The 24917-nt window shown below is 43.3% G+C and overlaps 1 protein-coding gene across 1 annotated transcript in view; it reads left to right on the forward strand.

Annotated features, from left to right (window-relative positions):
• CDH23 (cadherin related 23) overlaps positions 1–24917 on the forward strand; it is a 569738-nt gene that overhangs the window by 265920 nt on the left and 278901 nt on the right. The window contains exon 9 of the mRNA XM_025203550.1: positions 1773–1851. Coding sequence (XP_025059335.1) covers positions 1773–1851 — 79 coding nt within the window. The remainder of the gene's footprint in view (positions 1–1772; positions 1852–24917) is intronic.

Here is a 24917-nt window from a genome sequence, read left to right on the forward strand (position 1 = left end):
AATGGATAGGTAGAATCTGTGTGTTGACCATTGTGGAGATGTAGGGTGAAAAAAAGCTATTGCCTTGAGGGATATGATGCCTGAAGCCACAACCTGAGGAAATTATTGCTTAATGGAAGTCCCTTTTCTAAAATTAAGGAGTATATAATTTTCCTTGTAAACTAAAAACTCCTAGCTATGATATTCTTTTTGTTTTAGCTGTACTGCAGCTCCTTTTACCCCCTGCTGAAATTTCTGTTTTAGCTCCCAAGGTTTAGTGACCCCCAAATTCAAGCACTAATAGCAACAATCACCTTGCTGACCGAGCTTCAAATTCATCTGCTATTGGTAGGTGACAAGAGACAGTGAAAATTAGTTCAGTGGTGTCATGATTTGCCCCCCTTTGCAAAACTAGCACATTCATCTCAATCCACTCAGGAGACTTTGTAGAATAGAGATTACATTCAGTTTAGTTCTCTCCTGGGACTTAAGGGTCAAGACTCAAGTGTGTTATCAGAGCTTTGTGGGAGCACAGGCTTTGAATAGCAACAGGAAGGGGTGGATCTAGAGGAGTGTGATGGTATGGTCACTAGGGCTGTGTGAAATTTCACCAGGTGTTTCGATTCCACACTATTTCGACTCATTTTGAGCTTGAAACAGCGAAATCGAATCAAAATGAAGGGCTTCGAAACAGCCTTGAAACAAAATGAGGCTAGTTGAAACATTTCAAAAGTTTCCCTCCCCAGCACTAGACCCTGCTGGGAAAAGGAACTCCCCCGAGCTGGGCTGAGTTCCTTCCCCAGCCTGATCACAGTTGTGGGGAGGGGAACTGGGCGATCAGGCTTAGTTCCCTTCCCCAGCTCCCTGGTCCCAGGTGGCAGCACCAGCTTCCCTCCCTCATCCAGCAGGCAGATTGGGGGTCCACAGCCCCCGCAGCCCTCCCAGGGTTGCGTGCCCCCTATCTGCCTGCCGGATGAGAGAGGCTTTTTTGAGCCTCCCCATTAAAGCGTATGGGTGAAACATCAAAACAGCGTCACTATTTCGACGAAACGAAAAGGAACAGCGGTTTCAAATTGAAATGAAATTCAAAATGAAACTCTGTTCCCTCGAAGCCTCGAAACTCGATTTGAATTGGAACGGTGCTGTTTTGTACAGCCCTAGGTCACATCCCCCTTTGGCTGTGTGCTGTCTCCTGCTGGGAGCTCCTTGCTGGCCATGAGCCCTGTGAGCTCACTGGCTTGTTGGCGCGGTGTCTTCCCAAAGTACCTGCATGCATGCAACTCCAGAGCCCAGAGAGTATGTGGTCACCCTACTCCTCTCTTCTCTTCTTTCCCCTTGTTGAATTCAGAAGTGGGAAAAGAAGGGATGAGAGACTGGCAGTGGAGCATCCCCATCACTGTAATCCTGGATTCACCCATGACAACAGGTATTGCAGGTCAGAAATAAGGTGCTTTGGCATAGCTATATCTGGAGGCTTGCATAGGCCTTTCCTACAGTGTCTTGTGCTGCCCATGTACAGCACCTGACCTTCAGCAAGACTCTAACAACAAAGAATTAAAAAAATACATTAGCAGTGAATTTCAGCTGTTAATCTTAGCATGTAGTGCATCTTTGGAGATGCAGAAGTGCTCTTATTCCCATACTCTGAGAGCTGGTGAGATAAGTCTTATGAACTGTAGAAATGAAGTTTGGGCAGAGTTTGTAAACATCCTGCAGTGTGATAAAGGACACGGATATGATGTAGGAGAAATTTTACAGTGCTTGAGACATTTAATCCTGCTTTTCCTCCATAGGGTACAACTGTGCGCAGGATAACGGCAATTGACCAAGACAAGGGACGGCCCAGAGGTATTGGATACACCATTGTCTCAGGTAAGTCATGGAAATAAGATGAGTTCACAAAGCGGATGAGGGAGGAACTGGCCTTGCAATGGATATTCATCTATGTACTGCCCATACTAGAGAAATGATATTTTATGAACTACCTTCTTAACTGTGCTGTCTCTAGTTAGTTCTTTCATTTCAGTCATTGCTGATTTCCCTAGCAAGCTGGTATAACCAAAAGCTTTCATCTTTCTAAAGAGCCTCCGTTACCTTCAGTAATGTCCCAATCCGTTGTTAGTGACATTTCCATTCCCTTGAGTGGAAACAGTTACTGTATGCAGAATTTGCCAGTGTTTTGTTTTGAAGCCTTTCAGCTTTAATAGCATACATGCTGTGCAAAGGATGTGTGCATTCTTCCACAGTGGCAGTGCACAGCTCAGGTAACACTGTTTTGTTTGGATGTGTTGCTGACTAATATTGTATGCCTTTCACCTTTCTGAATTCATTCTACTAGCTTAAGGCTGAATGTAGTTTGCCCGATACCTTCTAACAGTTCTGCAAGGGGATTAGGAGAGCCGTAAAGCATTTTAGCGTTCCAGTGGTGCTTTTAGAGAAAGACTATGGGTACAGCTACATTGGCTGCACATCACTTGAAACTGCTGCCAAAAAGTAAGTTCCACCCACCTACTTTACACTCTCCAGACCTGGAAATGCAGCAGTAGGGTTGATGCTTGGCACCTCTCCCTTCCCTCTGCCTACTATGGCTAGTCATAAAGCAATGTTATTAGTTCAGATGTTTATTATTTCTTTAACTGTGTCCATAATAGCATTAATCACCCACTGATTCACTCCCGTATTTTTTCAGGACTTTAGCGTTCCTTAGCAATCCCTCTTCCAAGTATTGATATAGTCAGACTCTGCTTACCTTGGAGATCTAGCAGATCTGAAAAGGCTGGAAAAGCCACAGCATTTTTTTAAATTAATATGGAACTGGAAAGGAGTTAAGTGAAAAGCGGAGTCCTGGCCTTCACATTTCACCACCCACATCCTTTAATTCTACCTGTACACAACACCTCTGAAAGGAAGGAAGGAATGATTCATTCCACAATACATATTTTTGAGGCTGCGTCATCTGTAGTACTTCTTCTCTTTGGTCATAAGGCGTTCTCCATGCTCCAGAAAGTGACTTCTTCTGTAAGAAGCCTCTCTAGTTCCTGCCCAGAAAGCTCACCTACATAGGTTCCATGCAAATAGTTCCAGGGAAATATGTATTGCCAGAGGCATATCTAACAAACTTGCACTCTGAGCAAACCTCTGCTAGTGAGGTGAGAAGACTGTGGGCCATCAGTCTTGCCTATTTGTCTATCCACCCCTGGCTCTGGCTGCTCCTGCAGCAGCTGCTAGTGGTATGGTGTTCCTGCACCTGCCTGTTTCCTGCTATGGCAAGATTCCCTGGACTCACCCTTCCACTGCCTCCTCTAAGCTGCTACCCGGGGCTGGTATTCCCCTTGCCCACCCCTTATTATGCTGCTGGTTATTGCCATGTACTTCTCTGCAGCTGGCCCCAACCTTTTCTGTAGGCTTCTAGTTTCAGGGGCCCCTTTTCATCCTCCTTCTCCCTTGCTTCCTGAGACACTTTTGTGGTGAGTAAAGTGTCACAGAAATTGGCATCACACCAGAGAAGCAGGAAAGCTGGACAAAAACTTCCTGATAAAACAACATTCCATTGGAAAATACCAGTTCTTTTGTTCAAAATATGTCTGGTTTGATGAATTTTCATCAAATCCGAGGCAGGGTTGTACAGGAGCATTGAGTTCCTGACAGACTGCCCCAGGGCTGGGACATAGGTTTCTAGAGCCAGGTGTTCTGGAAGTACATTACCTCCATTCTGGAGTAGTCCTTTAGCAGATCTATTCCAGAGAAGCTGGAGCAGCCGGCTTGGTGGATATATCCTGGAGCCATGGTTCTGGGGCAGACCTGTAAGGCAAACTGTCCCGAATTCAGGGTCAGTTCTCAAATCTGTGGCTCCAGGGCTGATCAAGAAACCAGAGCTTCCAGCCTCTTTGCTTTGGAGCCAGGGGCTTAGAATGATAGAAAGCTTGAAAGCCCTTGAACCCTGGCTCCAACTGGAGCACAGCTTCTAGCTCTGCAGCAGTGAGCCTGGAAAAAGTTTCCTGTCTTGTTGCAGAGCTCAGCCTGGGAGCCTGGAAGTGCTCAGGCAGACTTGGGCATAGTCTGTGGAGTGAGGTAGCCAAGCTGCTGGATCTCAGGAGCTCGTCAGCTGCTCATTAAAATGGAAGTGCTTGTTAGTTTCGCTGCTGATCAAAGCTATTGTGGAACTGACAAGCCTGTGGATTTCATGGGGCAGCTGTAGGATGTGGGGAGCTATTTCTTTTCAGAAGCACATTGTTATGGTATTTTTATAGCAGTGTTCTCACAATTTGCGGTTCTCTGGAATTGCCAAAAGTTTTGGTTTCAGTCCATTTGGGACAGAAAGTTAATTTTAAAACTTTAATGCAGGCTGGAAAAACCCTGATGGGCTAGCCATGTGGTATGGAGGGATAGGTTATCTCAGTCTTTCATGATATGCACCATTTGGGTAGTTTGTGGGAAGTTGTAAAAATCCTTGTCCTCCCTAAAATGACTGTTGTTTCCTGCATTTGCTAACAGTTCCTAACTTAATCCTGACACTGGATTCTGGACTTATTTTCCCAGTTTCTGTCTCAAAGTATCATTTCAAATACTCCTTTAATTTTTGTCTGCACCTTAATGAGCATAAAGGGCAAGGTGATCTGAGTCTGGCTTTCATGTCATTTGACCCTGGCTGGAAGTATTAATTTGCATCCAGATCAATCTGTCTTTAAAGATACCAGGATTAGGCATTTTTATAATTCCCTTTTAACTTTATTCTGATATGTATTCAATCTGAATTAACTGACACATTCACCTGATCACTCTCACACGTGTACTAATCAGGAAAAATGTTGGCAATGTCTTTTTAGTGATGTAGATATTTGATCACTAAAAACTGAACAGGGACCAGGAACTACCTTTGCAGAGGTCACCAGCCAACCTCCAGTTAGCAGACTTTCAACAAGCTGCTTACTTGCACTGCGTTAGAACCATGAAAGCTACGTTATCCTGTTACTCATCTCCTGAGGACCATTCTGTAGGCTAGACTTGTATAATGCCATTTTCTAAGTGCTTTAAAATATAGAGTTATTAGATTTAATGCTCTCCACTGGTGTGGCTGTTGAGTTATGTCTTGGAATAAACACATATTTCTATTATTGACTATCCTTAATTTTGCCACTTGCTAAGTTGTGGTTTCCCACCTCTTGTTCCTAAATGGCTGCTTTTCTTTCCATTCCTTTCATGATTTTCTCTGTGGCCAGGCTGCATTCTGGACATCTCAAGATTTTTGCCTCTTTGGTTTTGCTGTCACTAAGCTTTTGGAGGAAATTTATCATTAGTGTTAGCAATCTAGGGAACGTGAGTATAGATGACACCAGTACTCATGTTTTACTTGCTTGGTCAGTTAGCTCTTCTCCAAGGAAAATTAGTCAAATGTGGTGGTAAACACATTAACACTTCCCTTTATAATAGAGGCTTCCAGTACAACAACGGGATAGTACATTTCCACCGAAGTCCAATGCAGATGCAGCACTTACACAGTAGCTCACATTCCTACTGCTTGTGACTGCCTGCTACATTTGCCTTGTCATATGGAAATTCTGATCATACATTCTCTCCTTCCCATGCAGGATGCAATGTGCTTCTAAAATCAACTTTCCTGAAACCATGTCAGTAACTAACATTTGAATGCTTTAGGCCTGAAGGAAGCTTTTAACATGAACAGAGCATTTCTGGTTCCTCACTTTCTTGAGGTATATTCTGTAATTGCTGTCGTCAGAAAGGAAGTCAGGATGCAACTTGACAACGATTTAGTTATGAGCCCCACTTGACATGTTCCCTTTGCTGCGGGGGACTCCTAGACTTCTGCAAGTTCTTTGGTGTGGCCTGGTTCTGTCACAACACTAGTCTCTTTTTTTGAATTTTGATGGACTTTTTGTAACACAAGTATTTTTAATAGTTCTTATATTTTTCCTCAACTTGGTGACTGTTTTAAATGAACACCATCCTTGGGCAGATACAGGAGCTGATCCAGGAGAGGGGCAATACTGCAGACACAACCCCCTTCTGCTGCCACTGTCCCTGGTTGACTAAGGTGCAGGGAGAGCTCCAGAGCTGCTCCTGCCTCACTCTAGCTATGGGCTCTGACCGCACAGGGTGCCAGGTTCAAGTGGCGAAGGGTAGGGTTCATCTTTCTGCATCTGCTGCTCCCCCACTGGTGAGGAGCAAGTGCTGGAAGGAAGAATATCCCCCCTACTGCTGCTGTTCTTTCCAGCTGACACAGGCATGGGGGAGCCCCAGAACCTCTCTTGCTGCACTCCAGCCATCGGCTGCTGGCAGCAGCTGTGTAGAGAGCCAGGCTCAGCCTTGGGACAGCAGCACGGGTGTGTAGGTCCCTCCATCCAGTGCCTCCTTCCTTCCAGCCAGCTAGGGCACTACAGAGGAGGGAAGGATAAGGCACAGAGCAGGCACTGGCAGAAGGAACATGTACATGTTGCTGCTGTTCCTGGCTGAGGCTGGCTCCCTGCAGTGTGTGGCTGAAGCAGGGCTTAAAAGGTTCTAGGTCCCTCGTCCCTCCCCCACACCCCATGCTTGCAACAACCAGGGGCAATGGCAGCAGCAGGGGACACTTGGTGGCTGGGGGAACAGGGAACAGACAGTGGAAGAAAGAACCTTCACCCCACTGTCGCTGTCCTTGGCCAATCCCAGCTCCCTGCACAGCTGCTCCCTGCAACCCCTGGCAGCAGCAGGGAAGGAGTAGTTCTAGGCTGCCACTCATGTCTGGGTCAGCTGGGCATAGTGGTGGCAGTAAAATGGATCTCCCCTTTCAAATACCAGAGCTTGGCTTAGCTCCCTGGTGTCTCCTACCAGCCTCAGAGCTCCAGCCGCTCCGTGCCCCCATCCAACCATAGTCTGAGAGGCGGAGTTCTGCACCCCTTCTGAGACATTTCTAGACCCACTCATGGACAGATGCTACTAGATGTGTCTGCCTTTGATGCCATAATCTAAGTCATATAAAGTCAAGAGAAGACCTAATCAGAGCATGTTGAGGAGTAAATCTTGGATTTCCTTCCATCAGCAATACCATGGTGGGGTGGAGGGAGAGGAGCAAGGCAAATTACAGTACTGCAGACCCAGATGTGATCCCATTTTAGATCTGAAGAAAAATGTTTTTTCACTTTACATACTTTTCTGCATTTTCTTTTAGTTGTTCAGAATTGGCATCTTTGTTTGCAATGAATTATATCTGCTTATCAGAATCTGCAAAAATAAATGAGCATAAATGCAGTTTATAGAGTACTTACTCACTAAATGTGGGTATGTGCTCATGTTCATATCAGGACCTAAGCTCCTGCGATAGACAATGGCTGATTTGTGAAATAAACTAGCAAACCCTAAACCTGAGATGACTTCAGATTCATGCTCCATTTTATATATATATACACATACATACATACATATAATGAATCTGCTGCATATATATATCTGATGCATATAATTACATAATCAAAGGTAGTCTCAAGGCTATTTTGGAAATGGCCCCAGTGACTTGGTCAGTTAAGTCTCTGCCACTCCAGCCCTTACCTTTTCAAAGTATTTGAGGGTTTTTTTGGCTGGATATGGGTTATGCTCTGTGTGAATTGTCAGTCATAGTCAGATGCACACAAACACATTTATATTTGCTTGCATATGCCACTACCTTAATCACTGCCCCAGGTCTAGACTAGTAGGGGGCAGCTATCGGAGGAGACAATCATGCAGAACACATCAAAGCTACAAGTGATTAAACTGTTTTGCATTTTCTCTGCAAGCTGAAAACACAAGAATTTTGGAAGTCTGGGTGAAACTCTCTCTGTCTTTCCTAAGGGAACAGCAGCATTTTGCAACAAGATAGTGCTGTTTGGACCCAAAGGGAAGCACCCTTGTTAAACAATCAAGTGTCCAGCCATGGATTAGCTATTTTGAAATGAAAACTTACCTCCAGACCAGCCATGGATAAGCATTTGGATTTGGAGGTACATATTGGGCACCAAGTGGAAGACAATCTAATGAATGCCAGAAAACATGTCAAGACATATTGAACCAAATTCTAATCTTTCTTATACCAGTTTAGAGCTGGTGCCTCTTTGATTACTCATCTTATGAATCCCAACATGATTGCAGAGTGAGGCCAGCTGGGTTGAAGCACAAAGCAACAAACAGTCAGTAAGCTGTATCCTGAGATGGAGTAAGGACTGTTGCTGATCTGTCACTGGGCACAGTGTACCCCTGGTGCTTAAGTTAAGCAGGACCTCAGGATGCTTCCACAGTACTAATAATAAATCCAAATAGTGGAGAAAAAAGGAATTTCTCCCTGATGCCCTATCCATTGATCCTATTCAGCCCGACCCCTAACAGTGCAGCTGGCTCATTTTGTCTGTTCCCTCTTTATACAGTTCCTCACTTTGCCTTCACTTTAAAGTGAAGGTATGATGGAAGATGTGCTCCAGCATAAAACTTTAAAGTTCCATACTTTCATTTTAAATGGATCTTGTTGCTGGTTACTGACAAGGTTTGTGCTCGTAAACAAGGTGGTTGAAGCTGGGTTAGTAACAATGGCTACTATCTCCCCTGTGTCAGAAGCCTAGGTTACCACATGATAATTAATCAGGACACTATTTGTGCAGTGCAGACCTCCTTAATGTGCCTGTGGAATAGATGTTGCTGGCAGGACCTCCTTCCTTGCATCCCCAATAGGTGCTGCAGAACATCCCTAAGTGAATTGCCCCAACATGCTGCTGCTCTGCTCTGTATTCGTGTCTTCAGGGTATTCCTTCTCTTGTCTGAGATATTAGGGAATGCCCTTTGTTTTACAGCAGGAGCTGATGCAAACATGATCATTCAGGCAGTAGAGTATGTACAGATGAACAGATTTGACTTTTTTTTTAGTTGCAAAATAGCTAGTGCACAGAAGCAAACTGAACTGTTACATGTAATTCATTAGTGTGTTGGTTCCTTCAGCCAGTTGCAAAATCATTGTTGTACATGTAAGGTAGACTGGCCCCCTCTGCTCTGCTGAAGAGGTGGGTTCCTAGTGCTAGCAGGGCAGTTTGATTTGTTAAAAATAGCATTCAAAATGTTAAAAAGTTAAGTTTCTTAAAAATGAACTTCTCCCCCACCCCCAAAGGAGGATATTACCCTCTGGTATCTTACACCATTATGTTAATGCAGCCTTGCAAAATTCTATGCACCCAAGGTGGGTAAGTCTTTGGTTTTGGGGGTTTTTTTGTGGGGTGGCGGGGGGAGGGAGAGAAAAAGGAAGGGGAGGCAGTCAAGTAAAAGTTATCATATTCCTTCAAATATAAGATGCCTTTGAATTTAAGATAAACCCACATTTTCTGACACTTCCATTAAGAAAAAAATCAAATAAAGATGCATTTACAAGGTTACAGTCTCTATGGTGCATTTAAGAGCTTTTTATTTATTTAGCTATCTTATTTGAATTTAAGACCCAGGGGAAAATATTTAGTTTTTAAAAGTGTCTTATATTCAGAAGAATATGATAGTTAATTTACCATTACCTTCAGTCATTATGGTAAAGGCCAGCAAGCAAATTTTGTGCCTAGGCTGGTAGATTTTTGTGTCCGTTTTGCAAAGCGATTTACCCTATGGGAATTGGGAAGTGAATTAAAGTAGAAATCAAGTATACACAGATGTAAAAATGATCATGTCAGTAGCAGTGATAATACCTGGCTCTTTTGTAGCTCTTGAAAACACTTGGAGCTCTCCTGCTTCACAAAGGAAGTCAGCATAGTTATCCCAATTTCACAGTTGGGAAAACTGGGCCATAGAGACATGATGTCATATGCCCACGGTCACCTAAAAGGCCAGTGGCACAACCAGGAATACAGCCCTTTCTCCTGATTTTTCCATCCAGCACATGTTCCACTGGGAAACACTGCCTGTAATCTGTTCTGGTTTCACTGCTCATGTTGCATGCACAGCAAAAATAAACAAGGGGAATTAAGTTCAATGTTTGTGGTTCTTTCAGTTTTAATAATCTACCATATTAATGTGACCTGGAAGGGACATTTAAAAAAAAGGAAGTATAAATCAAAATTGTTCTTTTCAGCCCAGCCCCACAGTTAGATTTGCCTTAGAGTGTTCCTTCAGGATACATGGCAGAAATCTTATTTATGTAGCTATCCACAAGCACAAGGTTCTCATGTGACAGAAAAACAATAAAACTAAAGGATTAGCCATTGCTACGTAAAAATAAGACCTAAGGTCTAACTTCCTGCTGTTTGATTACAAAAGGATTAAGTCTGAAATCATACAGAATTGTACTCAGGTCCATATGTCTTCCTGTCTTGCTTGGCATGACTGAACAGTTCTGTTTTTGCAGCCAAGCATGCCAGCTAGCTGAAGACTAACTCATTGATTTCCTCTGGCCAGTGATACACTTGTTTGTTTGTTTTGATTTTTTAAAGTCATGTGCTTTTCCTGCATCAATTACATATTTTCACAGAGGTAAACAGTAATTCTGTGTCATGTTCTTTAATGAAATTGGTTGTCAAAATTCCATTTTTCAGTTAAAATGTCATTGTCAAGCAACTCCAGATTGTACAGGTGTGATGACAGAAATGTGAGAACCCACCAGAGCCTTGTCTACACCAGGGCTTTCAATGCCAGTGATAGCACTGGCAGAAATTCATTTGTAGTTTTCTGTGACATGGCATTTAGTGTGCCTGTCACTTAAGAGGGGAAGAGGCTGTGTAAGAAGCAGCCTGCAGGTGTGGCAGGGGTTAGTTAGAGAGTCAACTGACCAGAAGGGGCCTGGGCTTGAAGCATATAAGCCCAGGGCCTGAGCTGGTCAGGCAGTATAACCCTTAAAGCTGCAGAAGGAGGAACTCCTGGGCAGTAGGGCTCCTGGGTAACATCTGAGCTGGGGGGTAAGCAACTCTGGAGATTTGAGGTAGGGACTAAGGGGAGGAGGAGGTTCCAACAGACCTTGGGGTAAAGAGGCCTGGGAACACAGAATTGAGTGCTTGGGACCCAGAGGGAGAGAGTTTGAGCCTAGGAAGGGCACCAGAGAGCCAGAAGGTCTGTAGCCCAGGAGGGGTGAGTGTCAGCAGGGCCAGGGAGCCTGAAGGTTTCCTGGCCCAGGATTAGGCCAAGGCCCAGAGGTAGGGGCCAAAATCTGAGGAAGGCTACAACTGGAGACTGGCAGGGTTGGGAGGGGCCATGAATCTCAACTGGCATAGGAACCGGGCCAGGATCCAGAGAAAGCGGCCAAAGACCAGGGGTCACAATCAGAGACTGAGGGGGCCAAGGAGCCTGCAAGCCCAGGAGGGGTAAGGACCTGGGCTAGGAGTCTATAGCCCAGGGAGGTGCGTGTGTCAACAGGGCCAAGGAGCCCATAACCCGAGAGGGGGTGTTAGGAACAGCAGAGAGGGAGAGAGAGAGGAATGAGTATTATTTGCAAGGCATGGGCATGGTGTAAAGGGCAGATGGAGCTCTATAATGAGCCCTTAATCAATGAGCAGTGACACCAGTGCTTGTGAGGAGATTTGATTTGGGAAGCCTCACTTGTCTGAAAGTAGCATTTCATCAAGGCATGGCAGGTAAAGAGAAGGAGAGACTGTCCAAAAAGAGCCAGGTTGAAAAGGACTGAGGAGGTTCCAAGGGTGTCCTGGCCACCCCGGAGTTGAACCCTGTTACAGTTTCCTTCAACTGGATATGTCTGTAGGAGTAGTATCTCATTCTAGTGTTGAGGAGGATAGGGCAGACTGATTTTTTTTTTCTTTTCCTGGCACCCTGAAATAGAGCTAGAGCTGGGCATTGTTAGCTTTGTTGATGGTTGTCATCTTTTGTGGGATTAGAAAATTAAAAAATAGGGCTTGAAGAGGACTCAGGAGGTCATCTACTTCAACTACCTGCTCAAGGGGGATCCGTTCCTGTTCAAACCATCCTAGATGAGAGATGGTCTAAACTAGTCTCAAAAGCTTTGCAAACAGTCTTCATGAGATACTATCATTCACAACCAGTGAAATGTCAAAGAAATACTCTAACTTGTCATCGGTAATACAGGGGGATTGAAGGCATTGCTAGTATCCTGCCATTGCAAGGAGAGGAAGTAATTGTTAAATACACTCAAGGTAACAACAGGAGTCTCATGCATGCTGTAAGTAGAATTCAGCTCTCCTTCATGTTAATGCACCTGTTAGTTTCCTAACAAGCAATTAACAAACTCAAGAGTCAAAACTTTCTTGACCTCACAGATCCTGGAAAAATGATACTAAAAACAAAGAGAAAATAAATGGCATCTTTGCCTAAAAGGTTTAGGGAAAGGTACAGATAGGGGGCACCAAAGGAAAAGATGGTGGTTTTGGATGTGCTTATCATTCTCCCTGAACCCCACCCCAAAATCAGAACGCAACCAGCCGTCAGGCTCCTGTTGCCCTGCCATTCAGAATTGCTCCCTCCTTCTACACATGCTGACTGCCTCAGCATGTTGGTGATGTTCAGCCATTGAGGTCAGGGCTCTGTTTGAAGGACAGATAATTAATCCAGCAAAGTAATCCACGGCTCCATTTTTGGCAGATTAATGGAGATAGCCTCTGTCCCGGGGACTCTGCCTCATCATCTTTCATTTCCCAGGCAAAGTGAGTGACTTGTTATATAACATGACCTGTTCTAGATAAGACTTTTCATTTAGGGGAGCTCTCTGGACTAACAGAGATTGATTTCCTGAAGGCATCCAGGGTGCAACAGGTGATGGAAAGCAACAGGACTAGTATTGAGAGTTCAAGGCATTTAGTAAGGGAAAAACTAAAGCTGACTGGACATTAGTTGATGAGCATATAAATCAGAGAACCCAGATCATGGCTTTTAACTACTGCCTCCCCGCTCCCTCCCTTCCTTGTCCCCATTTCAGCATCCTGATCTATTGGGAGAAGGAAATCATAGAGAGGTAGGGCTGGAAGAGACCTCCATAGGTCATCAAGCCCAAGTTCCTGCCTGAGACAGGATTATCCCTAGCCAAACCATCCTATACAAATCCATAATTTAACCTCTTAATAACATTACTGTAAAGCCTGACACAACACAAAACATAACACCCTTAACCTGCCATAGGTAAAGCAGAGGGACTGCAGCAGCCAACATCCTCTTTCTGTAAAAGGTTGTTAATATATGCTGAAGAGATCCCAGGTGGAAGGCCCATACCTCTCTCTACAGAGGAAGGCAAAAACCCCCACAGTCCATACCAATCGGGCTATGGGGTAAAATTCATTCCTGACCCCAAATATGGCAATTGGTCAGACCCTGAGTGGAGAGACAAGACGTTCTAGCCAAGAACTTCCAGCTTTAAGTCCTAGCAAGAACATTGGCACGGCTCAGTCAAAATCCCCAGTGTTGGCTGCAGCCAATGAAAAGGATCAAGTAGATTCAGTGCACATTGGGGTAGTACATTTCACAACCCCATGCTATAATGGCAGGCTATTGTGCAGCCATGCAAGTGAGGGGAAGCTTTTTTTTGTGCCCCTCCAAGGCCACACAATTGCTGGGCACAGTCTGACTTTCAGGGTATTGAGGAAAGCAACCCTGTACCTGAAAATCAGAGCTTGTGGGGATAGTCTGGCACGGACTGGTCAGGGTGGAAGGTTCATGTTACAGCAGCTGGCTCAGAGTTCTCTGCGTTTGACAACAGTCTGCTGAGAAAGATGTTTTTGCTGTGAAAATAATGAAGTTTCCCTGAAAAATATTGATTTCACACAGCTCTGGCTATACATGCTAGAAATCAGGGCTGTGAGAGAGTGGAGCTGCATTTCACAACCCCATGCTCACCTATGGAGAAGAGACAGACACAAGTTCTTGTGAGATCTGCACCATTCTGGTTCTGGTAGCCCAGGCCAGATGCCGACTGTGGCTATTATGACATGGGGATGGAAGAGAATCCTTGAATCTTGAATGTTACATTATAGCAGTCATTGTCTGGATCTAGCATTGTCATCTGTACCCAGCCCTGATTTTTGGTAATCTGGGTCCTGGATAGCAGGTTTTAGGTGAGATTTGTTTTACCCCATGCTCTTATTCAGTGTCTTCACTTGTAACAAGGTGTTGGAGTTCTGCATGCTTATTTAATATCCCTTGTTTCTAGAACCTGAGCAAAAGTTATTTAAAAAAGGAGAAGTTATTTTATCCTTGAGTATGGGCATACAAACAACAGTAACATTGCCAATGAGGCTGGGGTGACTTGGAAGGCATAAAATGTGCCACAGTCCTACAGGCTAAACCAACTCTATCCTAGCCTAAGATCAGCTGTGAACTATTCTACCAGCACAAAGCTGCCTTGAAACCCCCTTACTTAACTAAAGAGACATATCCCCACCTTTCAGATGGTGTAGGGCTGCCACAGGGATTTCTGTTAAACCCATCCTCCTATAATCAACACATGGGATGTGACTGGGAGAAAAAATATTTAAACAAGTCATCCCTATATGCCTGCAATCCTAAACTGTGCCACCAGTCATGGTGAAAGTTAAAGCAGTGTTTGGCTGCTCTCACTTGCATTGGGAGAATGGCCCAGCATAGAACAGCTTGTCTCCTCCACCTTTTCTCCAAGCCACAGCTGATGATGTGGACCCTTGAATAAAAAAACTTCAGGTTAGTTTGCTTTTGCCCCTGGGTTGACAAAATATAAACAAGTTTTGCCAAAACCAAGCCCCAGATGTTCAAGCCCCTCTCTTTTAGCCATGGGTTAGATTCCACTGATTGAAGCTGTGTATATGCAACTTGCACGAACAAATATTAGCATACTTTTTAAGAGGCAAACTCTTTATATAACATTCCCATAATCTCTGGAAGTTATTCTAGACAGGTGAAGGAAGGTATTCTCATCATTTACATTTTTAGTGTTCACACCAGACATGCCTGTACCTCAATGCTTTTGCATCTGTCATTTCAGAAGTTTCCAGGGTGGTAGAAGGGAGTTTCTCTGTGAAATATTTTTGGAAGTTGTAAATTGGTCCCACACTGGCATCCCACACTGGCATCCTTCTGCAATTACAATTGTTTGACAGCAATAAAAAAAGATGGTGGGCAAGCTGTGAGAGGAAGTAGGTCTGTGTCTGTATTGGGAGAGCATCTACTCCAACACAGAAAGCAAACCTCTTAAGGTGGCAAGTAGTGCTGCTCTTTGATAATCTACCTGCTGGTCTCAGGCAATAGCCAGCTATCTCATTCTGGGCCCTGGTGAAGGGGGTGGGGATAAAGATCACAGTGTCCCTTTTTCCAGCTTACTTGTAGCCACTCTTTTGAACCTGGGTCCCAATGTTCAAAAAGTAATTCCTACACTGGCCATTCCTCATTAACATCAAACATCTTGTTCCTCTTTCCTCTGCATCTGATCACGCCTCCCCAACATTCATCTTGTCTTCAAGTTAATGCCTCAGATTTCCCACTCCACCAGGTTTTCTGTCTTAATATTGTATTGGGACACAAGATTAGACACACATGTGTGTGACTAACGTGTGTCTTGTGGGCAGGCACTAAAGAGCAAAACCAGATGAAAGGATTCATAATCTTTGCAAGAACAGTGGCTGCCAATGATGTCAAAATGTCACTCTTAGTGTGATTGACAAATTTCAGGTTCGGTGATGGATGGACAGCAAAGAGATTACACAAGGACAATCCATATGTCCTTCCCAGTTACTTGACAAAACTTTTTTAGGGGAATGTTGTCATGGGGGAATGTTTCAAGCAGCTTGTGAGGCTTTATGAAAACCTTGGTTTCATTGAACCTATTTGTTTGTGAAGTTCACTCAAGTTGTAAAATAGTTCTCTTGAAGCTGTTGCATCCCAAGGAAATGTCAGCCAAAAACTGTGTCCCTCCAATCACACAGAAATGTGTAGTAAGAAGCAATAGAGATATTTGTTTGTAGTATAAAGGTGTTGTTACTCATTACCCTTAGGCAATACTAAGAGCTCTTAATATGGGACTCCACACATTAAAGTGTGAAAATTAGTACTAAGCACCCTCTAGGCATCTTAAAGTTATGCCACTTGGGCGAGGTTTATCTTTCAGTTCTTTTACCCATCTTGTGTTACGGTAACTTGTGACTACTCCACAGAGATAAAATGACCAATTTTCAGTTCTCCAACATCTCAGAATGCAACATCCCTTACCCCCATGTCTTGTGGTGTGTGTACAAACTTTCCACTCCCCCCTCCCTGCCCCCAGTCTTTACTGCCAAAGAGGCAGTACTGGCACCAAGCCAACTCCCTGTCCTGCTCCTAGAGAACGCAACCTGTTGCAAAGGAGTGCAAGCAGCCAGCCAGCCACCTATTACCTAACTAAGGGTAGCGTGTAACAATACCCTGCATCTTTAAGAAACTTTATTTGGTCAAATGAAAGCTTCTGTCCCCACAGGATGAGATTGTTTAGCCCTCCTGGTGTATTTGTTCAGCTAACACAGCTACCAAGTAGGATGTAAAGCAGAAGAGAGGAAACTTGTCTCAATGTTACTGAGACCTTTAAACAGGATATTAGAAGAGATGGCAAGCTTTGGAAACATGACCTATTAATTTAACATACCCATGCTGGTTGGCCTAAATTGTGCTAGCTTTTTCACACATTTAAATAACTTGGTGAACTGCCAAGATGTTAAAATCCTCATAAATTATACCTGCTGGGAGGGCCTTCCTGTGTGATTTAAGGGCAGTCATCAAAGCAGAACATTTTTGTAGGAGGACATGCTAATGGGTAGAAATGTGCTTCATGCTGCGTTACTCATCAAAGGCTGTTTTTCCATGTTGCCAATGCAAGGGAATGAAACCAAGTGTGAAGATAAGGTGGTGGCTAGTGCCATGGCATTGTTTGCTAGGTGGCTCAGGGGGTTCTCTGACTTTTCCTCTGATGCTGAGAACCAGCAGGCTATGTTGTGGGTTTAGCCTACTATCAGTCTGAGGACAAACAAAATAAATGTGAATTATATAATGACTGCTTTCATTTCAAAGTGCTTTCCTAGCAAATAGCTTTCAGTAATTAAAACTATAAGTCAGTATCAGTTTGGGAACTGACTGAAAAATGGTTGAGTGGGTGAAAGGGACCAATAGGCTTTGCTGGAGAGAAAATTAGGGGTGGAGTCTGCATCTGGAAAGGGGTTTGGTATTAGTATGGGGCCAGATTATTTTGGGTTTATTGGGAATGGAGCCATGTAGCATCCCAGATCTTTTTATTACTGTTTTATTTACTAGTCCAAACTGCTGTAACTAAGATTGCACAACAGAGAAAAAGACATGCATGAAGGATGAAAGAAAAGAGGAGTATAAGTATAAGCCTGGAAAGCACTTTGCATTCATAGCTCCATAGCCCAAATTGGAGAAAGACTGTCTGCACTTCTTGAGTAGTCAGTGAGAGAGAGCACTACCTTAAAGTGCTTTTTGTCACGAAATAAATTGGAGTCTAAGGTGTGTGATGCTGTACTAGGTGGAAAAGGGAAATATAATTACATATTATACCAAACAGTAGTAATAATCATTACTTCTGACATTTTGTAAGTCAGAATCACTCAGCAGGAGGTTGGGATGTTAGATTCAGACTTCTTATTTCTTTAAGATTTCAGTTCCAATATTTCCTTAAAAAAACTAACATGGGCAAAAGCAGCAAGATATTGAAAACTGAAAAATCATAATGGGGTTGCAGTGTCTGTACATGTGTCCAGAGGTCTTATGCTTTTTACTGATGATGCAACTGGAAGCCTCCCTCTTCTCCCCCATGGGTCGGCAAGGGTTAGGAATTAATTTATATTAAAAACATATCCAGAGAAGCAGCAGCAAAGGAAGAAATGCCATCTGGAGGTTATGTTGATCAACCACCTATTATTGTGACTTCTGATGTCACCAGGAAGCAGCTAGCGGACATGTGAGCGTGTGGTCCATCTATAATTTCCTGTGTGCATTTGTTTGCTGCCATAGGAAAGGAATAAGATACATTTTGTGAACCTCAGAATTTGGGACAGACACACTGTCCATCAAAGAACCAACTGTTTTATGCAGACATTTCTTGTATATGCAGAGTTATGAAAATTCATTCCCTAAACTCCATTCATGTTATAAATTCATGGAAATCCAAATATGCAAAGCACAATATCACTTTGGGAATATATTTCCCTTCTGCTCCCTGTTTGCTTGGATGAAACCCTCTGTAAGTTAAACAGGAAGTTAAACTCTTATGTTTAAACAGAAGACCGAGATAAATGTTTAGGAACTTTGGTTCATAGATTGAGTGTGGTGGGGAAAATGTATTGAAAAAGACAAAACAGAACCAAATGGAGCTTTTTGTCATGCCACCAAAAAGTGGTATAAATGCTAGTAATAATACTTTTCTTCTTCTTTGGTATAAAGGGCTTGAGTTTATTATTCATCTCAAATATCACATTGGTAGGCTGTCTCACAATCCCTGATACTAATGTCACAAGCATCCTGGTGATGGTCACCAGCAGATGTGAGCTGCCAATTTTAAAAGGGATGTTTTATTTGTACATTGAATTCTGCGAGCTTGTTCATGATGGGAACATGATGAGATTTCTCCAGGAACTTTCAGATTGCTGGCATGAGCAAATGAATACAAGGTTTTTATTTCATATGGTTCAGGAATCCAGGAGGAGCGAGATGAAAAAAAGACCTATTCAGTTTTGATTCTTAACTTTTTCAGGTATTTGGATATGCAAGACATTCATCTTGATTAATGCCTCTAACCAAATGCTGTCCACTACCATGGTGTTTCAAAACACTGATGTTATTACCTTAGTCAATGGTAGACAGAACCACGAATCATTGTACCATCTCCATTGTAAGTTTATTTGTGCCATGGTTGGAGGGTATAATGGATTCTTCTATGTAGCATTGTTCACAGCCTTCACAAAGCCATCTTTAGATACAGCAACAGTGACTACAGGTAAAGGCAAATAATTTTTCTAATGTGAGAGATTATAATTATTGTAGTATTCCAGTTCTAGCCACAAACTTATCTATCCTTTTTGGGTGTCATTATTCTAAATTTTCGTTGAATCAAAATGTGTAGCTGTGATATTCAAGATTGGCAAGGAGTTCCTGGGACACAAGCCTATGCTGATTATCAACCTTCAGTTCAAGACGTCCAGCACTTTTTACAAGGCATTCATGAAACTGCATTGTGGTTCAGGAGACAGAATCCTGTCATAAATAAATCATGATTAACTCCGAAAACCCTATATACCTTTAGGTTCTATGGAATTTTATTATTGTCTGACGCATAATCATAGCTCCTTTTAACTTCAGCAATGGTGTCAGTATATTGCCAGGTAGTAGAATTCACCCTTTTTTACCCAAAATATTTGGATTTGATTTCAAAGGAGTTGTATCTGTACTGTTACAAAGAAGCTTTTGTTTTAACCACAACGTTAGAAATTGGGGATCTGACTAGGTAAATGAACTATTTAACAACAAGGGGTTTAAGTTAGTGGATTATAGAAGTGCTATTGACAGCACACATTCATTACTTTGATCTAAATGGGCACAGCACCAAGCTAAGCTTCTGGGAACAAAAAGTGATCAAGTTCTAGTTCAGGCAGACTGCTATCTTTTCTAGATTGGTAGTAAGTGAAAAATTAATTTCTATTCCTCTGAGCTTATAACTTTATTTTAAAATAAGAAACAGATAGAATCCCCTTTAAAAAAAAGACTAATCCCCTTCAAACTCAGGAGGGCAGTGTCTAAGGACAGCTTTCACTTTTAGGCTATGGACATATTGGGGAAGACAGCAAGGAAGCTGCCCTAAACCACATGTTTGCATCTTGCATGGGGGCAGAAACTCAAGGTGAAGAGCAGTGAGCTGGTCAAAGCAGCTGATGGACTATTTATATAATGATAACTGTATCTGTTGCCGACTCTATGAACCACATCCAACAGCATCTATTTCAGTGTAGAGGAGCCCTGACGGAGCACATTTTGATTAATAAATTATCCAGTACAAGGTGTGTGATGGGTTCCCCTTTCACATCTCACGAAAGTCATTCACTCCAAGTTCAGTGGCTCAGCAAGTCCAGGCCGTTTTGAGGCTGCATCTCAGCTACAAATGTCCCTTCAGAGCAGGGCTGTTGGAGCATTCACCCAGGCAGGTTAAACTGGCTGAGAGGCAGTCCTTCATTACAGATGGAGAACAGCCAAATCTTTTTATCTCTACAAGTTATGCACAATGGGCTGCAAATAGCAAAATGGGTGGAAAGCAAGGAAGAGACTTCAACATCTTATAGCCTTTTTCTGGGTGGGCTAAATCCAATATTTTTAACTAACAGAGTTTAAACTGGAAAAGTCCAAGGAAGGTATTAAATATTTTGTCTTTTATCTATAAAATCCCCCACTGTATCAATGTTTCTTCAAAATGCAATCTAAACCAATATCCGTTCTCCACAGTCAGACTACCAGAGGATGGAGCATTTGCTATGGTGGCACCACCTTGCTATTCCTGTTCTCACTGCTGGTTGGTTCTGTTGCTTCATCTCCCTGTTCCTGCACTCAAGTGACTAAAGGAACTCATGAGTTGCATATGGTTCATCAATGATCATTTTCAGAGGTGCATGGTAGCCTTTTCAGATTGATCTGATCATGTTCCATAATCTACTGGAAAATTCCTTTTAGACTAAGAAAAACAAAATGGTACATAAACTGGATGTATTTCGGAGAGATGATGTTAATATGGTCCTCGTTACCATAAGTAGTTAAACTACATAGTTTTGTTATGTGTTTATCTTTATGAATCTGCTGTGAGGTAGGAAAGTGCTGTGATCCTTATTTTACAAATATGCATCTGATGCACAGGGACAGTAAATGACTGCGTTTGTGTAGGAAACCTGTGTCTTAGCAGGTCATTGACCCTGAAAATGCCAAGTCCAAGGCTAGTACCCCAACCACAGGAGTTTCTGTTCCTCTCTTAGAACAGGATCTTGTGAGTTAAAATGAAGGTGTTACAAAGTTGTCATAAAGGCTGGGCTTTGAATAGGAGGCATAAATCACCCTACCATTTGATGGGTCCCATGTGCAGTATTGTGTGGCACCTCAAATCGATTGCCATAACAGCCATGAGAAGAATAGAACCATTTCACTCACTTTGGCTTGCTGTTTTTCCAGTTTGCACACTGTCCTTTTATTTTCCCCCTGCCAGGACTGAATTCACCTTCCCTCCCTTCCCACCCATGTTTAAGCCAGGGATCAATTTTCTGCAGTATTTCATACTTACAAAGTTTTGCTATATTTTCTTGAACAATTGTTTTTCAGTTTCTGCCTCCTGGCCCAAGCTATTTTTAATCATCTCTTTTCCCCCTTTCTCTACATTTACATGTTAAAAAAAAAAATCCTAAGCCTTGGGGTCTTTGGGGGTTTTTTCTGGTTTCAACAACTTCTTTGCCACTCTACCTCTTCCCTCACCTTTTTCCCCAGCAGTTTCCTCTCACTGGGTCTGCTCTGCCTCTCATTCCCACTCAGTCTGCCTAAATGGTTCTTTCCTGCTCCACCACTGTTCTTTCAGGTCAGCAGATTTCTATTTGCGTTTCACAGCAGGAGGGGAAGAAACGGTGTCTCGGTAATACTGAGGATCTCCATTCCCCTGGGGAGCACAAGAAAATCCCTCTCTTTCCTGATAGGCCCATCAGTTCCTTAAATTTGCCTGCTCAGCTTGACTGAGCGAGAAAAACTCCTGCCTGTGATAGATGCCCTGCTCCCAGGCAGTGTGAGCATAGCTCTTATTACAGCTATAAGCTCTCCTGAAACCATCTGGGAACAGCAGTTATTTGCAGGCTTTGCATCTCTTAGAGAGACCGGTGAATTTAGACCTTCTCTGGTCCAGGACTGGCACTAAGCCTGCCCTTCCAGTACATCCCTGAGTGCAAACCAGAGAGAGAGCACAAGCCCATAGCACAGTGGGGGATAATTTTTTGTCACAAATTTAAGTCTGACACTATCTTCAAGTGTCACTTTGATCCCTGTCCCCTGTCTGTTCTGCTGCTCTTCTTTCTTCTCCCTTCCCTGTACTCTTTACCCAGTCTGCTGCTCTGCTTTCTGCTTCCTGCATTATCTGACAAACTGCTGCCTGCTACCTCCTCAAGCTGCTGTGTGCCACACACAGAGCCTGCCTGTGACACTTGTGCCACACAGGCTAGGGACGTTACACATAAACATTAAGTGATCAGAAACTGGTTTAAGCCTGTAATAGAACAGATATTCATTGCATATAAACCAGTTTGAGAATGGCTAAAACTGGTTTGCGATAAACCTGGTTGAATGTAGTATCAGACTTAACTGATTTGGCTCAAACCGGTTTATGCAATGTCTGTCCCAGCCCCCTTGCTGGTTTAAGATAAACCAGACTCCCTCAGCATCCTGGCATGCTCTCTGGACTGGGCAGGGCTCTCTGCTCCACAGCAGGGCTGGCCCCTCCCCTCTGCTCCCTGGCTAGAGCTCCAGAGACTGTGGGCTGCTTCCCCTTTTGCCTCACCACTCCCTGCTAAGCAGAAATTCCCCACTCCCCTATGCTTTGTAGAGAGGTGTCTATGTATTAGCTAGCAGACCACATGCTGGCTATGGTCTGTGCTGAATCAACAGGTAGAATCAGCAAGTAGCTGGTAATGTCCCTCTGTTGTTTTCTTAATCGGGTGATTAACACTATTATCAGTTCCCTGCTGGGCTAATCAGAGCTCCTGTGAAGCCTGACCATTCCTCCTTCAGCTTTATGCTGTGGAAGGAAGGGAGGGCTGCTCTAGCGCCCCCCGTCTTCTAGCCTGAACCACTGCAAGCATGTGCCTGCATTTCTGGGATGTCTGTCCAGTTACAAAGCTGATTTGGCCTAGCCAGGTTAGACTAACCTGCAAATGTTGAATCAATTCAGGCTCAGGCTTGTTGAATGTCTGTCCCTAGCCATGCTGGCCAACCTGGCATAGCAGAAGTTGGAGAGTGACTGTAAGGGTCCCTCTCCAAACTAGGATGAAGTGGGAAGTAGCTAGCCAGCCATTATGCTTTTTTCTTTTAGAAATGTTTCAGTTTTGGAGAAGACATTAGGACATCTAGGTGAAAATGTTAATAGCAGATCTTATTTGTGATGGTCTCAATGCTCAGATAGAGCAGGAATACAGCAGAAGAAAGCTGGATCTGGCTGCCTGGTATTTTAAATTGTACTGGAAATGATGGTCTCAAGTGACCACGTATGTTAAGGTGAACATTCAGTGGAGGGCTGTGGGCAGTAGCTTTGAATAGTAAAGCTTCCCTTAAAGGGAAGTCCACTTTGAACATTTTGTCTGCTTTGAAATATTTGTATGAACATTCACTATCAAGTGAAGAGTCAATATCAGGCAATGATATGCTCTGTCTGGGTCATAAAAAGTTGGTGTAGTGAACTCTGAGATAACAATAACATATAATGGAATATCTGCTCCATGCTGTATCATCCAAAACACAGGATTATCTATGTATATCTACTCCATTTAAAATCCACTAGAAAGGAGTCTTCATATCCACTGTGTTCTCTCTCATGCCCAGGAATTACAGTACTTCAAAAATAAAGTCAGCAGAGGAACAGTTATTCAGTGTATCAGCACACTAGTTAGATAAGAGCAGAATAGCTGTGGGCAGGATAGAAACAGAAACTCTAGCAGTATCACCAGTGTCAGAAGGGCATGGCAGTACAGATGACATGTTGCAGGTTGGGTACCACTGGCTGCAAGGAAGGGTCAAAGGAAAAAAGTGTCTTAGGACAGGCAGCAATGACAGCAGTAGTGTTTAAGTTCAGCAAGGCACAGCCGTATTAAGAGGTTGGCTGCAGGAGAGGGAGCCATAGGGGGGCCTCAGTCAGGCATGATTAGTTTGACACAATGGCATAAAGCAATGCAGAGAACATTGGGAACAGACCTGCAATAGTGCCTGAATGTGTCATTATATGGATGAGTCGCCCAGCAATACCATTATGTAATATGCAGAGAAACCCTGCAATCCTCCTAGGGTTTTATTGGATAGGTACTTTCTCCAGAAGTCAGAAGGAGTAAGAGGCATCTTCACATGACTGTCTAAGAAACTAGTGAACTGAGGGCAGGCAGCAACATGCCAAACTGCTGTCTATGCTCCTAAGAGCTCTGTGTTGTGTGGTGCAGATACATCCCTGGACCCCTCTCACTCAGACAGGGGCAACTCAGGCCTGTTGGTTGGGAATGGTTTCTTTTGCTTTCTAGATGCAGAGGAAAAGGAGGAGAGAAAGGAGCGAGTGAAATTGCTGTTAGAGCAATGGAGCAGACAAACCAATTGAAACCATCAGCCTGTGTTGTAGTATGCACAGTCAGCCACATACTAAACTGCACTTAACCCAGACTGAGACGTCTTACTGGGTCAAAAAACTGACAGAGATAGAGAGAGAACAAGGGGTGAAGGAGAGATTTTATAGAGAGAGAGAGAGAAAGGGGTGGAAAGAATGGGAGATTGAGTGGTAGCAAGTGTGGGGGTGAAGACCAAGGATGGCTATTAATTTATTTTTTTTCCATGAGAAGAGTGAAAAAACTGAAAATGGGAAGTTAATGAGAGAGATTTTCCAAAGAAGGCAACACAAGGAATTTGCATTGTTTTGTGGTCTGGCATTTTACTGAGGATCATTGATCAGGGGAGTAATGAACTGGTGTTTGAAGAGTCATTGTAGAGAAAGTTTTCTAAAAGACTTTCAATGGCAAATTCACAGCTACCCTTTTCTGCTCCACAGTTGAGGTTTAGAGCCAAGCAAGTCTGTGCTACCCGAAAGGTTCCTCAGAAGGCATTGGGTATTATATATTCATATTGGACAATATTTGAGAGAATGAGCTAAAGGAAAGCTTCTTGTGTACAGATAAGGGGGCATGCTTGGATCCCTAATTTATTCCTTTTCTCCTCGAAGGATCACCTTATGTTTGCTCAATCTCTGGTTGAATGAGAAATAAACAGAGATTCTT

The sequence above is a fragment of the Alligator sinensis genome, unplaced genomic scaffold (genome assembly GCF_000455745.1).
Source record: "Alligator sinensis unplaced genomic scaffold, ASM45574v1 scaffold546_1, whole genome shotgun sequence".
Lineage (NCBI taxonomy): Eukaryota > Metazoa > Chordata > Crocodylia > Alligatoridae > Alligator > Alligator sinensis.